Source organism: Pyxicephalus adspersus, chromosome 2 (genome assembly GCF_032062135.1).
Source record: "Pyxicephalus adspersus chromosome 2, UCB_Pads_2.0, whole genome shotgun sequence".
NCBI lineage: Eukaryota > Metazoa > Chordata > Amphibia > Anura > Pyxicephalidae > Pyxicephalus > Pyxicephalus adspersus.
The window spans coordinates 99,363,899-99,378,999 of record NC_092859.1 but is presented as its reverse complement, the minus strand read 5'-3'; the positions used below and the strand labels follow the sequence as shown (position 1 = coordinate 99,378,999).

Below are 15,101 nucleotides of genomic sequence, written 5' to 3'. Positions count from 1 at the left end.
AAAAGGTTTTTATTTAAAAATAAAGTACGATCGATGGGAAACATGGACCTGGCTAGGCCGTATCTGGCCTAAAGGCCGGAGATTGCCAACCTCTGCCCTACACAATACATTTATCACAGTGCCACGGGTACCAAGATATAGAGGGGAGGGCTGACTATAGACTTATCAGCTTTTTCAACAGGGTTTGCCTTTCCTGGATCAGTGGCCTGGATTTGTGCATCTCTCCACACTCTGCCATATAGCAGAGAGAATTCTGTGGGACTTTGCTGGCTGTGAAGTGATGTGGACTATGGTATAAAACAGATAGCAATATTGACAGTTTATTTTAAAATAGAACTTGAATATCAAGCAATAGGAGTTCAATCTGCTTTAAAGTGTAACTAAAATTATATTCCACCTTAAAAATTTGCAGTCAGTGCCAAAATCACTGAGCTGAACATGCACAGCACATCCCTACTTCCCATACAGCTGCTGGGACTAAATGAACTCCTGCACGTCATGACATGAGTCATGACATCTTGTATTGGCCGATCAAGATGGCCGAAGATCTCAACAAGAAAGAAGCTGGTTGCAACCGCAACAGAATCAAGACAGAGGAGTATGAACAGGAGTTAGTTCTGCTTCAAAAAGGAAACTCTTACAGGCATAATGTTGGTCTTCAATGTCTCTGATGGATGTATTCATTCAATTCACCTGCTGCTTGCAAAGTTTTGGACCAGGGACATCACATCCTCTCCCAAGTAAAATATTTTGCCATGTGTCCTTGACCTCTTTTTGTTGTTTACCCAGCATAAACATACATGTCTGGTAAAGCCAATGTAGTTCTCTTCTCTGTTGAAGATTCCATCCTGTACAACCTTAGTATTGGAAGCCTTTCTCACTTTCTGATCTTCCTGCAGCTGATGCTCCTCTGCAATGGTGTAATCTCTTGCCTTTAGGTAGCATGCCTCCTGTGATACTTGCATCCAAAGTGGCTTAAGAACAATATTCACATATGTATGAGCATACCAGCAAAGAATAGGGAATTTAATTTTTTTTCTTACAATTTTGGTACTGGAAAGAAAATAGTACAGGGGATTTCAATATTTTGCAGAAAGGTCCATTTTAAAGTGAAAAAGTTATTACATCACTGCACCAAGACCACCATCTTTTACCTCAGGATTGTGTGGAAGAAAGCATACCATTTCTAGCCCAGTATTAACATTGAGTGAAAAGAATATGAACCTATTACTTCTATATCAAACATTAGTTTACTATAGCAGGGTTTGGAAGCTGTGAGGGCCTACATTCCCACACCAACCTGTTCACGAGGGGGGGGGTGCGTCTGCCATGGCTAAATCACAAAAGTCATTCAATTACAAACCCGTGCGAACAAAAAGGGTCTCTTGAGACTCAGCCTCACCCCACCCAGGGTAAAGGCCAGCAATAAGCCGGAAACCCCATACTGAGCGAAAGCCACGCACCAAAACAAAGCCAAGCAATGTATGTGGTTCCTCCCCTACTCGATGTTTGTATGCGTCACGGGGTCTCCTGGGCGGAGCCTTCCCTCAGGCTGTAGTAGTTTATCTGTCCCTTCCGCGCGTTCTCGCGCCCTACAGCTGCTACTGCCACGCGCCTCCGCGCCCTCGAGGATGCGGCCATTTTGAGAACCTTTGACTCGTTGACGTAGCTGTACGCAAGTTGCGCTCCGCCTCTCGTCTTCATCTCGCCGTCGGACGGAGCGTCGCGGGAACGGGAGGGAGACAAAGCATTAAAGTAATGAATGGGGGCCGGCGAGCCGAGTTTCTTAGCTGCAAGCAGTGAGTGGACGGCAAGCGGCCGCGGCAGCCCATAGCTAGCAGGTGAGTGTCAGGGGACATGGCTGCGTGCGGGACAGGCACGGGCACCTCTGAGACCGGAGTCAGTGTATGGCTGGAGTTCCTGTTTGTGGAGCATTACTGGGAGGAAGGCCTGACCACACACACGTTGTGTGACCTACAATATGCACGTCCCTTTTGTGTGTTCTAGGCACTTGAAGGCTGGCTTGGTATTGATAACACAACGTGCACATGGCTCCAGTATTTACTACTGATCATCGTGTGTGCTGCTGGCACAGGGAAGCGTGTTGTCACCCCCTGTTGTATGGGCATGGAGGAAGAAGCGTGTTGTCACCCCGATCCCATGTCCTGGGATCAGGGGGAAGGCAGCATGTTGTCACCTCATCACCCTGCCAGGACGCAGCTCTGTGCTGCTACATAAATGATTCACAATGGTGTCAGGGGAGGCTTTGTGTCTCCTTGTAGTAAACTCTCTGCTTCCCACCTTCTGGAACTTCTGTTTGTCTCTTTTAGCAAACATTTAGATCTGTAGGTGAATTGTAAGATAACTTGTCATGGTTTAAAATATCCACAGGTAAAAGCGCTGAAAAAGTAAGATTTCAAGTGCAAATTTCCAGCGTGCCTTTATTATAATTTTTTTTGTCTGCAATGTGCCTTTAACATATTTTAGCAAATCTGACAGCTTCTCAAGATTTCATATCTCATTGCACATCAAAGCCTCTTAAGAATGTCTCTGTGCTGACCCAGCTCCTCCATTCACTTGTTTACATTTTATGTAGTAATTGTGAAGATTTGAGTGAGCTCGGCTGGTGCTGCCGACATCACTTTTAAGATGGAGGCACCCAGCTACAGATCTCAGGACTATGTCTGTACAAGGTAAAGAATATCATGAAATACTTGTAAAGTCTTGTTGAAATGATTGCCCCAATAAAGTTACTACTGCGATCTGTAAAGAAAGGAGATCTTTTCCTGTTTGGTTAGTATAGTCATGCTTTGCTGTGTTGTAGAGCTATGGTGGTTGACCCCTACTAATGGAAGTGGTAGGGTCTGACAGATGGAACCATTTCATGAAGCAGGGACCAGCTATAAAACTAACACGAACTTCAAAACAACTTTAAAAATTTAGGCGAACACATGTATGTCAAAATAGGCATGCTGAAGGTATAGGTTGTCTTTGAGTTTTGTCAGGATATATAGATAGTTGTACAGTTAACAAATATATATCTATTTATGCTTACAGTACATACACATTTCTCATCCTATCTGTTAAACATTCAATAGGGACACTATATATTCTATATCAAAAAGAGTGAGGGCACTTTCTATGGTGTCTGTGCCTCCTGGATCTGTGGAGTATGCAGGTACAGATAAACTGCTCAATTCACTTAAGTAGAAGTTGGGGCAGAGTTTGTCCATGGCAGACCTTTGTGGCTCCCCATGGATTTGAAATTACGTAAATTAAAACGATGACCAGGCAGGTCCTTTATAGCAGAAGGGAGAGTTTAATAAAATAAACATACCTGTCTGATTGCAATATTTTTAATACACGGATTTCCCTGTTCTGTTGTGGTTGCCGTTATCTTCTTCCCTTCCTGGTTTCCTGATCTTCAGCCATCTTGATTGGCCAGGTTAGAATGACATTACATTCATTAATTTCCAGCAGCCCCATGCACAGCTCTGTGTTTTTTCTTTTCAAAAGATAGAGAACAGTTAGAAAAGTATGTTTTATGGACACTGCCTTTCCCTTGTGCAATAAAGAGCTGCTTTGATTGCATTTGTTTGAAATTTGGGACAATCTTGTTTAACCTCCCTGGCAGTCTAATTATGTCAGTGTTTTTGTCAAAAGAGGTACATTGTTTTGCATATTGTAGGCCTGTGATTCTTAGGAATAACTCCCGAGTATGATAAAGTTTGAAACACATCATATATTACATAATGAATATAAATATTAATTATAAAAAATGAAATATAATATTTCCCACCAGGCCACGCATCCCCAGTGTACCGACGCTTCACGCATCACATCGATCAAGCCGAGGATGCGATGCAGAAGCTGGCTGGGGATCGCTGGAGGATGACGCTGGTTTGTGGGTAGGATTTTTTCAATGCTACCCTGAGTGTGACTTGGGGTTACTGCTTTTGGTACATAATATTCACCCCAAGCCACACTCGGGAATACCGACAGAGGGGTTGAGCACACTTTGCACCACAAATCAAATCTTTTTATTGCATGCCAAAACAATGTGATTAGAAAAAAAAACTGTGAGGAAAAACATAAAGGGTTTGGAGGGAAAGGGCAAGAATTTACATGGCTGACTTCAGAGGTCACAGTACAACACAGGTCATGCAGGTGGGCTCAGGATACTAGGTGCAGCTTCTTGTTTTAAAAGTTTAGTGTGGAGGAAAAAGTACTATTCCTTAATAAACATTTTAGGCTTCATGTAGTGTGTGGAGAAAAAGACAATTAGGTCAGCATTTAAAAAGCAACCATGTTTTGACCGTAACCTTTTTAATCTGCTTTACAAATATATATTGCACACCACAGTCTTAAATATTTGGCTTGTCATTGTGTTTGCTTTGCAGATATGGGAACCTAAAATGGTGTCGGGGAGTGTGTTTACAAAGTTAAAGTCCTCTCACCCTACATGCTTTCTAGAATTTTTACACTTCTGCCTTGTAATTGTTATTAAGAGGACAGTTTGTGGAACTTTAGAGCACAATACAAAATATGTGAAAAAGCACAATGGTACACTGCAGCGCTATTCATTTTAAATACCATCCCAGTAGACCATCAGTGTAGTACAGTGCACATGCTTTGCTGAACACTGGAAAACAAAAAATATGAAATACTTTTCATTGTTGCACTGCCTTGTGTTAGGAAGTGTTTGGGACTGTGTTGAACAGATCCTAGCCTAAACTGGAGGTAAAAAAAACATAATTGAATTATTGCCAATACTGACCAATCAAATTTCTTACTGCATTTTACCATGACCTTAATAGGTAAACATACAACAGGTCAACTTGTGTGCTAATTTTTTGTGGTTAATAGATGTGTCCATAGGCCCAAAACAGATATGTGCAGTTGTTATTTATGGGTGAGAGAAAGTAATTGTATGTATCTGATTAGTATTTGTACCAGTTATATTTAGAGTAATATGTAAATAGATGTCTTCAATGTAATACGCCATGCAAATTAAAGTTCTTGAAATCACAACTACCCTATTTTGTACATGAAGAGAAGGTTTGACCTTTCATAATACAAGCTGATTGTACAGATATAATACAAGTTTCTTTAAGCCTATTAAAACTTTGTAATATGGATGCCTAAACAATGTATCCAATTTGTATCCAGTGATTGTATCAGATTGTATGGTAAGCATAAGGGCTCATTTATGATAGACTTCCTGCATTGTGTTTTTACACAAATTGTGCTGAGTTCTTGAAACACAATAAAAGAAATTAGAGTTGTTGCTTATATCAATGTACTAGAATTGCTCAGAGGTTATCAGTTTGGCCTTCGCAGGGCTAGGTTCCAGGTTCAAATCTCGGCCAGGGCACTATTTGCGCGGAGTTTGTAGGTTTTCTGTGTTTGCGTGGGTTTCCACTCACATTCCAAAAACATGCAGGTAGCTTAATTGTCTTCGCCCCAAAATTGACCTTAGACAATATTAAGGACATGTGACAGAGGTAGGGACATTAGATTGCAAGCCCCTTTGAGGGACCGCTTGTTACATGACTATGGACTTTGTACAGCACTGCATAGTATGTGGACACTATATAAATACTGTATAATATAAAAGAATGGAAATTGAGTACTATTTATCCACTACATTATATTTGTACTTCTTTTTGTTTGTTGTCTAGTTTTTGATAAATTGGCCAGAGTCTAATGGTTTTTATTTTTTCATCTTTCTACCAGGTGATGCATTTGGACATTGTACCAACATTTTATTGATGATAGAAAATGTCTTCGGAAAAGTTTGCTCTAGGTATAGTATTATCAGATTTATCTGTCGATCATCTTACTATTTGCATACAGAGTGGTGTTTACAAATTGTGGTTAATCAACATTCTTTTTTAATATGAAATCTAGTATCAGATGAGTGATAACAAGAATATACATGCAGTGCTCATCCCAGGAATTTTTTTGAGCTTGGTGGGAAGAAATTTTAGGCGGGTGTCAGCCCCTGTATTGTGACCCAACTCTTCAGTAGCCACATAAAAACAGCCGGGTGGTTACTGAAAAGTGCCGGGTGGTGTGCCCAGCTAAAAGGGGCTGGGGGAGAACACTGACATGTATACACATAATTATAAACTCCTGTTTTTTTGGGCATGTGTTTTGAATAACATACTTTTATAAAAAGTTACACTTACCAATTTGTTTTTCTAAAAATATATATATTAATAAACGTGTTGACTTCACCTGTGCACCTCAGCGCCTTGGTGTAAATGGACCATAAGAGTGAAAAGTTATCAGACTACATTTATACAGTATTGCTGCAAAGTTTTATTCTTAACTCCTGGTAAGGTAATTTTAAACAAGCAAGATGATACTCTAGCATGTTCAGTAGGATTGGTTTTTAATGGTTGCTATACAATACTAAGTTAATTTTTTTTCTCTCCTTTTTCTTTGTGAAGCCTGGAAATGCTCTAGCTGACATCAATACTATTCATGTAAAGGGACTTCACTGGCTAAACCACCCATTGGCTTAAGGCATGTCTGTGTTGACCAAAGTGACTTTCTTCTGGTGACATTGGAAGACAAAACAAAAGATCCCATTATATGTGAAAGACGTTTCAATGACTTATCTTTGGATCTAAGTATAATTAAGGAGCCTCCTTCACAAAATGGAAAAAAGCACGAGCAAAAAAGTTGAACAAGATGAGGAAATGCATGATGATGTCAGCAATGCACACAACAAAATGGAAGCAACTGAAATAAAACAAGAGGAGAGTGGTGATGAACAAGACGACAAGGAACAACATTGCCCCGATACCTCACAAACTTTATCTACTGAAAACGAGGAAGATTATGGAGTTCTGTTTTCACAGTATACTACCACACTCTACGATGCAGCAATGGAAGCTGTTACTCAAAGCATACTTACCAATAAAAATATCAGCAATCGAAAAAAGTCCCCAGCTTGGAACCATTTTTTCATTTCTCCACGAGACAGTACCAAAGCTATATGCATGTACTGTATGAAAGAATTTAGTCGGGGCAAAAATGAAAAAGACCTTAGTACAAGTTGTCTTATGAGACATGTAAGAAGGGCACACCCTAGAGTTCTTGCCTCTGAAAATGGAAATACATCAGGTATCTCATATTCTCCTCCTACATTAGTACTACCTCTGCAATCTCAAGATGTTGTGGACACTAGTATCACACCTACAAAAATGAGGAAGCTTGCAACAAAGGTATCTCCAGAAAAGGTTGTGGATGAGCCTTCATCTGTTATTTCTTCAGATGAAATTTCTTCAGACTTGTCAATCAGTGAAAAAAACAGTAGAGAAGATGTCCCCTCTTCTCCCTCGGCTTTACCAAACAACCAGTCTGATGAAAATACAGAGAATTCCACAGAGAAACAGATTTCAAATCAAAAAAATTCCTCTGGCTCTAGAAGAAGATCTGCTGTCTGGAAACACTTTTATTTGTCTCCACTGGATAACTCAAAAGCTGTTTGCATCCACTGCATGAATGAATTTAGCAGGGGCAAGAATGGAAAAGATTTGGGAACTAGTTGCTTGATAAGGCACATGTGGCGAGCTCATCGTTCAATAGTTCTGCAAGAAAATAGTGGGGGTACAAGTCTGCCACCTCCTTATTCTGTTCCTCCTACACTCTTACCATCTCTTTTACCAGCAGATGGAGAGGTTTCCGCTGCAGCATCTCCAGGGAAAATGGGAAAGGACCCTGTTTCTGTAACGTCATCCCCTGATAGGGTCTCAGAAGATTTGCTGTACTGTACTTCTAATAGTGACCTAATTATTGATGATGGAACACCGGTTCTGCATTCTTCAGAAAATCTGGGAGAAGCTTTGTGTTCTCCTAGTAAGACAAATGAGTGTCGTAGTACATCGGGACATGATGCGCCTGCCTTTCAGCAAAACAAAAAAACTATGAAAAGGTTAAAATCTGAAGTTTGGCTGCATTTCAGCTTATCACCAAATGATAGTTTAAAAGCTGTCTGTAGGTATTGCAACTGCATGATTAGCAGAGGAAAAAATGGGGAATTCGGAACTAGCTGTTTAATGAGACACCTTTATAGACGGCACCCAGAAATAGTTTTAAACCAAAAAAGTTATGATATCAGTTTAGTTAATTCTCCATATGCTACGTTGGCATCTGCCGAATGCTCATCCTCAAAAATGACAGATTTGTCAGCTGTCAGAGTTCACGATAATCAGGTTGTTTTTCCTTCAAATAGTAAAAAAACCTCAAAACTGTGGAATCATTTTTCAATTTGTTCTGCAGATTCAACTAAAGTAATATGTATGCACTGTGGACGCACAATAAGCAGAGGGAAGAAACCAACCAATTTAGGTACTAGTTGTCTTTTGAGACACTTGCAGAGATTTCACAGCAATGTCTTGCAAACCAATGGTGTTTCAGAAGCTTCACCATCTTCTGAAGTACATCTGCCAGTAAATTCTGGTGTAACAGCCTCCTCTTTTGATGAAACCAATGATAAATTTAGTGACTCTCATCCTGTTGCCAAAAAAATTACAAGTCTTGTAGCTGAAATGATTGCACTTGACCTTCAACCGTATTCATTTGTGGACAATGTTGGTTTCAACAGGCTTCTTGAATACCTCCAGCCTCAATATTCATTGCCATCCCCATCCTACTTTTCTAGGAATGCTATTCCCGATATGTATGAAAATGTGAAACACATAATTGTGTCCCACTTGAAGGAGGCTGAAAGTGGTGTGATACATTTTACTGCAGGGATCTGGATGAGCAGTCAGACACGGGAATATTTAACACTTACTGCTCACTGGGTTACTTTTGATTCCTCTTTTAAGCCACACAATGAAGACTACCACTGTTCAGCACTTCTTCATGTTTCCCAGATTGACTGTGACTATAATGGGGTCAGTGTACAAAAACATCTAGAATACCTGTGGGAGTCCTGGATTACCTCATTTGGACTTCAGATTGGCATCACTGTTACTGATAATCACAGCATAGGCAAAACATTAAATGAAAATGACCGGTCAAGTGTTGACTGTTTTGGACACACTGTTGATCTTATAGTAAATGAAGCCATTAAGAGTCAAAGAATGGTTCAAAATCTGCTTAGCATTGCAAGAAAAATATGTGAACGTGTTCACAGATCAACAAGAGCAAAGGAAAAGCTAGCAGAACTCCAAAAAGAATATGGGTTACCTCAGCATCCACTGATTCAAGATGTCCCATCAAAATGGAATACTTCATTTCATATGTTAGAACGGTTAATTGAACAAAAAAGGGCAATTGATGAGATGTCAATCGAATGCAACTTTAGAGAGTTGATAAGCTGTGACCAATGGGAGGTCATGCAGTCTGTCTGTCATGCATTAAAACCCTTTGAAGCTGCCAGTAAAGAAATGAGTATGCACACGGCTACCTTAAGTCAGGTAATTCCAATGATTCACATACTTAACCGAAAGATTGAAATGTTGTTCGAGGAGACCATGGGGATAGACACAATGCTAAAATCTCTCAAGGAGGCTATGGTTTGTCGCTTGTCCTCCACACTTCATGATCCAAGATACGTGTTTGCAACACTTTTAGACCCTCGGTACAAAGCATCCTTATTTGCTGAGGAGGAAGCCGAGGAGTACAAACTAGGATTAATCAGGGAACTGGAAATACTTAATTCTACCTCAGATGATACTTCTGTTTTTAACGGGTGTAACAAACATTCTCCTAACCACAAGGAAGACAATATTTGGTCACTCATGGCCAACATTAAAAAGTCCAAGAATTTAAAAGAGAAATTACCTGAAGATATTGTGTTGGCATACTTGGAAGAGGAAGTCCTTGAGCACAACTGTGATCCACTCACTTACTGGAATTTAAAGAAATCCTCGTGGCCAGTTTTGTCTAAGCTGGCGGTCCGATTTCTTGGTTGTCCACCCAGCATAGTTCCTTCAGAGAAGCTTTTTAACACCTCAAATGACAGTAGCAGTTTTAACCAAACTAGACTAATGATGGAACATTTTGAGCAATTAATCTTTTTAAAAGTTAATCTCCCTTTAATTTACTTTCAGTATTGAAATGCTAGAATTGTCAGGTGCAAATCCTTGTTCTTTACCGAATTTACCTGTATTTTGTACATTTTGTTAATTAGCTCCTATTGGGGGCCATGTATGACACTGAATAAGTGACTAGTTTTTGTGTTACAACGTTTCGCTTTAAATATTGTCTACATGTGCCTTACTTAGTTTTTTAGGCAGCCCAATCTTGTACATTTTTAACACCTTAGAATGAATACTTGGTTATAAAATTCTGTTTAGTTGTCATTTGTAAATATGTATGTAAAATCCATTCTTTTGTTATAAGATGCGGGAAAAGATGTAAACAGTTTTATTCTGTAGTTTTACTTAAATTTTTATGTACAAAATGGAAAGGTACTGTATTTTAGTCATCTTGCTTTTGATAGTGATTTTTGTACTTCTGTGTCTTTAAATATCAGGTTATGAATTCATCTTAGGTGCTCATTTAATGTAGTCTTTAGTAACTTATTGCATTTTTGTTGCCTCAAAGTTTTTTAAAACTAGGTTCACTGTCGGAGTTTCAGTTGCTTGGACTACATTACATCAGTCACATAGGTTTGTATTTGAAATGGAAAAATGTTTACTGCTCTTTGTCAGTATAGTCTTTGGTGCATTTGTTTTGTCTGAAAACAAATAGCCAGAATGTGGATCAACATAATGTGTACAACTTCCTGCATTGAAAACTTCCAGTACTGTTCTACTGTAGATCTTATGTTGGTAATGTCTTATTTAATATTAAACATGTTATTTGTGAAATACCTTAAAAGCTGTGCCACTGAATAAAATGCAAATTCAGACCTGCAAATGCATACAAAAAAGAGACACTCCTTGTATGTATTTTACTATATGTTTGATCACTGCATTGTGCAAATGTTAACTTGAAGAAACATGTACATAGTCATAGTAAATTGACAATTTTTTTTCCGGTATCATTTTCTTTCACAGAATTGTAAACCCCAAAATCTGAGCAAATATTTATATGTGCTGCTTTCACAAACATCAGGAAATCACCATAAATGACCTAACATTTCCTTTATGTTGCTGTATTATATTTTGTTACTTTCTAACTGTATTTTTAAGAAAACTGTACTGAAGTCTGATCTTTTTTTAAACTGTGTATTTATAAACAGTGAACCAATGTTTCAGAATTAAATAATATACATCATTCTGGTGTGACTTGCCATGGTGGTTTTCTTTCTAAACTGCTTTCTTGTTTATTTTGGTAAAAATGGCTACACAGTCTTGAAAGTCACTGATTTATCCACACTTTACCTGCTCATAAGAAAACCGAGTGCAGCACTCAGGATTCATAATTCCCCTGTGGGCAGTGTCCCCGTAATGAAGACTGAGAGAGTGGACAAGACATGTCACATTCATCCCTTTTTGTGTCTACTTCCTTTTTAATGGAACCTGGTCCAGGTGCTGCTGAATATTGATGGCATTTTCTGTTTACTAGAGTGTGTGTAGAGAATATATATATTTATTTATATATATAAGAATTTGTGCAGTGGTGGAAAACTGGACAGTAACTAGTTATTCACCTTTCCGTGACACCAATTGCCAACCCCAGATAAACATAATTTAAAAGGGCAACAAAAGACGTTTTTTTTTTTTTTTTTTAGGCAAAAGAGTGAAGTGTGTGAAGTTTGTCGTACACAATGCAAATCATACAACTTTGTGCATTTGTATTCATATGTAGGCCATCAGCCATCAGGGTAGGTAATACAGTTCAAAATATCTATACAAGAAAAATATTGAAAGTTTGTGTCTGTGAATGTATAATCATGTCAATAGGTAAGTATGCAAAACAGTATTGGTTGGATATGGGAAATAATATAATGAAGGGCTAATCACCAAAAGTCCCATGCTATGAGAAGTTAAGCATACCTGCTGATAAAATGGAGGCAGGTAATCTGGATGAAATGGAGATGATTTCAGTGGTGAGCTGTGTAGCAGGACAGAGTGATCTGATCTGCGTGCAGCAAATGAAACGCTGGGGGAATCCCAGGGTCCGCCCCTATATATAGAGGAAGTGGCGTCCCGGGGATTCCCTGTGTGTATGTGCCCTTATGGATGGATCATGTGTGCCTATGTGACGCCACCGAGGGGCGAGGAGCAAAGTCCGTCCCCAGGATGACATCACAGATCAAAAGATGCCCCTTGCATCCTCTGACTCATTGCATGCACATAAAAGTCCCCGCTCCGCAAAAGGAGAACCAGCTAAAAAACAGATGCTCCCATCCTCGCAAGCTGGGGGAAGAAAGGGGGCGTGATCTGGAATGTTAGTGGGTGGAGAAAAATAAGTATGAATAGATAGAGCTCTAAAGGCTGAACGAGAAATGAATGTTAAGCAAAACCTCTTTGTTTTAAGAAAATAAAGAAATAAAATAGAAATAGATAATGAGATCTTCCTAAATTGTTTCAATAAACCAAGTTTGGCCCACGACTTTGTCTAATTTTTTAATTTTGGCCCTCTGTGTATTTGAGTTTTACATCCATGTTAGGGGGTATGAATGTTCAATAGTTAAGGAGAAATGAGAATGAAAAAAGAGCGGTTTGTGGCTAAAGAGGCTTCAATTTATTATAATTCTGTATTCAATGATACATTTCGTATACATAATTACACACGGTACATAAGGCACATCCATGGCCCATTAAACAGTGATGAAGTCTGGATGTTGGTATTTATTATACATCAGATTCCTCAACACAATACTTGCAACCGTGTTCGTTTTTGGAAGTATTATAACTGGTGAGTTTTGCCTTGGTGGGCTTCTTCAGGGGTGATATTTTGAAGTACGGTCTACATAGATGGATAGGTGATGCATCAAAATCATGTATATGTAGGTTCTCAAAATATAATATACATAAACATCAATATACTGTTCACAGATACCTATACATTGTATGTATTTGTAAAGTGACAAAAATGTTGATTGTCATAAGATAAGCAGAAATGTGCTATTTACATATTAGAATGAATATTCATACTATAGTTTAAGGAAGGTGTGAGGAATATATATATATATATATAATTATTGTTAAAAATTATTGTTAAATATTCCTATATATACATTTATTGCAATGTTCCTAAATACTAAGTTATAATTATCTCTGCTTTCCTTAATTTCTAAACTAGTAAAGGTATTAAAAAAACAAGGTATGTATAAGAAATATACAGGGTGTGTGAACATACATGTATACATATTCAAATAAATGAAGTTCACTTACTTTTATATTGATGTTTCTCAAAGGAAGTACAGGGTAAACTTACACGACAGTTCTTAATCAGAAGTTCAAAGTATGAATATAAAGTTAGCTGTGTACCCGTACTAACATATGTTGAAAATAATATATATCTAAAAGTAATAGATACATTAACTTACAAATGTGTGTGATCATTGGAATTCTTACTCCTAGGATCAGCTGTGTGGTAAATTTTGAGATCTATGAATGAAAAGTGTACATAAGGGGGAAATGTTAACAATCCATGTGAAGTTCCTATTTTTTTTTTTCAAAGAAGTATTAGGAAAGGGTGGAACAATAAATGCACACTGGGACCTGAGGGGGAGCAGTCCGTAGTCTGTGAGGGTATGAATGTTCAGGTTATGACAGTAGGTCAATATGATTACAAATTGTCCAAGCACAAAGTTGTATAATTTGTATTCTGTATGAGAAAATTATCAATAATTCAATACAAATCACTCTTTTGCCTAAAAAAAAGAAACATTTTGTTGCTATATATATTTATATAATATTACCTTTTGTAAACATTAAACAGTCTTAACTGCATAGTCAAATAGGTAAATCACCCACACACTCTATATATGTAATATATATATATATATATATATATATATATATTTGTGTTAAATGAAACTAAAGGCTCTTTTTTGTTTTTGCGTTATTTTTTGCGTAAGGTTTTACTTTGATTGCAACAGATAATACAGCTTCACTTTTTTAACTTCAGGTATTTTGTCTTTATTTGAAACTGCTATTTAGACTACTTATGGGATCAGAGTACTTCTGGAAATAAGAGAATTTTAAAATGAGAATCCGCTTGGTTAGTAAGAGACAGCAAATGAGGCATTTACTTTAGATAAATGCAAATTCACAATTTTGCCTATAAAGGGTACATCTGACTCAAAATAACACATTATGCTAAAAAAGCATAGCATAAGTCTGATTTGTTAAAGCCGAACCATTTATACTTGCCTGTACCTGTTCCGTTAGGGATACTGCCATGTTTTCCTTCTTTTCTTGCTCATTCCAGTGTTTGACCATCTTGATTGGTGCACAGAGTCACAAAATTCAGGCCTGGCCATTCAGTCCCAGCAACCTCAGAGGAATCCAGGACATGTTGGGTATCCTGGCAATCAATACTGAACTGTGCATGTGCAGTCATGAAAACTGCAGCAATTGTGAGGCATCAAACTTTTCCACAAAATCAGATTCCTGTGTCCAGTGAAGTACCATTAGAACAGCATCTGGGCAGTTCCAGCTTAGTTTGCAACTGACATATAGCTAAAATCATATGCTATTTGCATGGTAGAAGGACAGGGAATTGTTACATAGTAGGACGTGGAAAAAAGACATAAATCCATCAAGTTCAACCACTAGGGAAGTAAACATCCCAGATATAAAACCCTCATGGACCACCCCACATAGGAATACCGCCGGTGTAGGCGGCGAATAAGGAAGTTCCTTATATTTTTTTCTAGTTTGCCCTAGACGCCTGGGAATTAGCCCCCCCCAGCCGTCAGTTACCCCCATTTTCTAGTCTCCCCACTTTTCCTACACTTAATATACTCTGCACTTCTATATGCTAACTATGGTATCTGATCAGCTGAACACTTCTAGAAGCCTGAAAATACGCTCTCTTAATACCAAGGGACTTAATAGCCCTAATAAGAGATCGCAACTTTTATACGGCCAACATAAGGCTAGAGTGCATATTTTGTTACTTCAGGAAACTCACTTTTGCTCTCGAGGGATCCCATCACTACATAATTGCTACTATAC

General features: G+C 38.4%; 1 protein-coding gene across 1 annotated transcript; it reads left to right on the top strand.

Annotated features, from left to right (window-relative positions):
- The first annotated feature begins 1,604 nt into the window (after positions 1-1,604).
- Positions 1,605-11,260, top strand: ZBED4 (zinc finger BED-type containing 4). Its single transcript, XM_072401621.1, has 3 exons — positions 1,605-1,841; positions 5,737-5,806; positions 6,456-11,260. The coding sequence occupies exon 3, from the start codon at positions 6,666-6,668 to the stop codon at positions 10,077-10,079; it is 3,414 nt and encodes a 1,137-aa protein (XP_072257722.1). The 5' UTR covers positions 1,605-1,841; positions 5,737-5,806; positions 6,456-6,665; the 3' UTR covers positions 10,080-11,260.
- Positions 11,261-15,101: the final 3,841 nt, after the last annotated feature.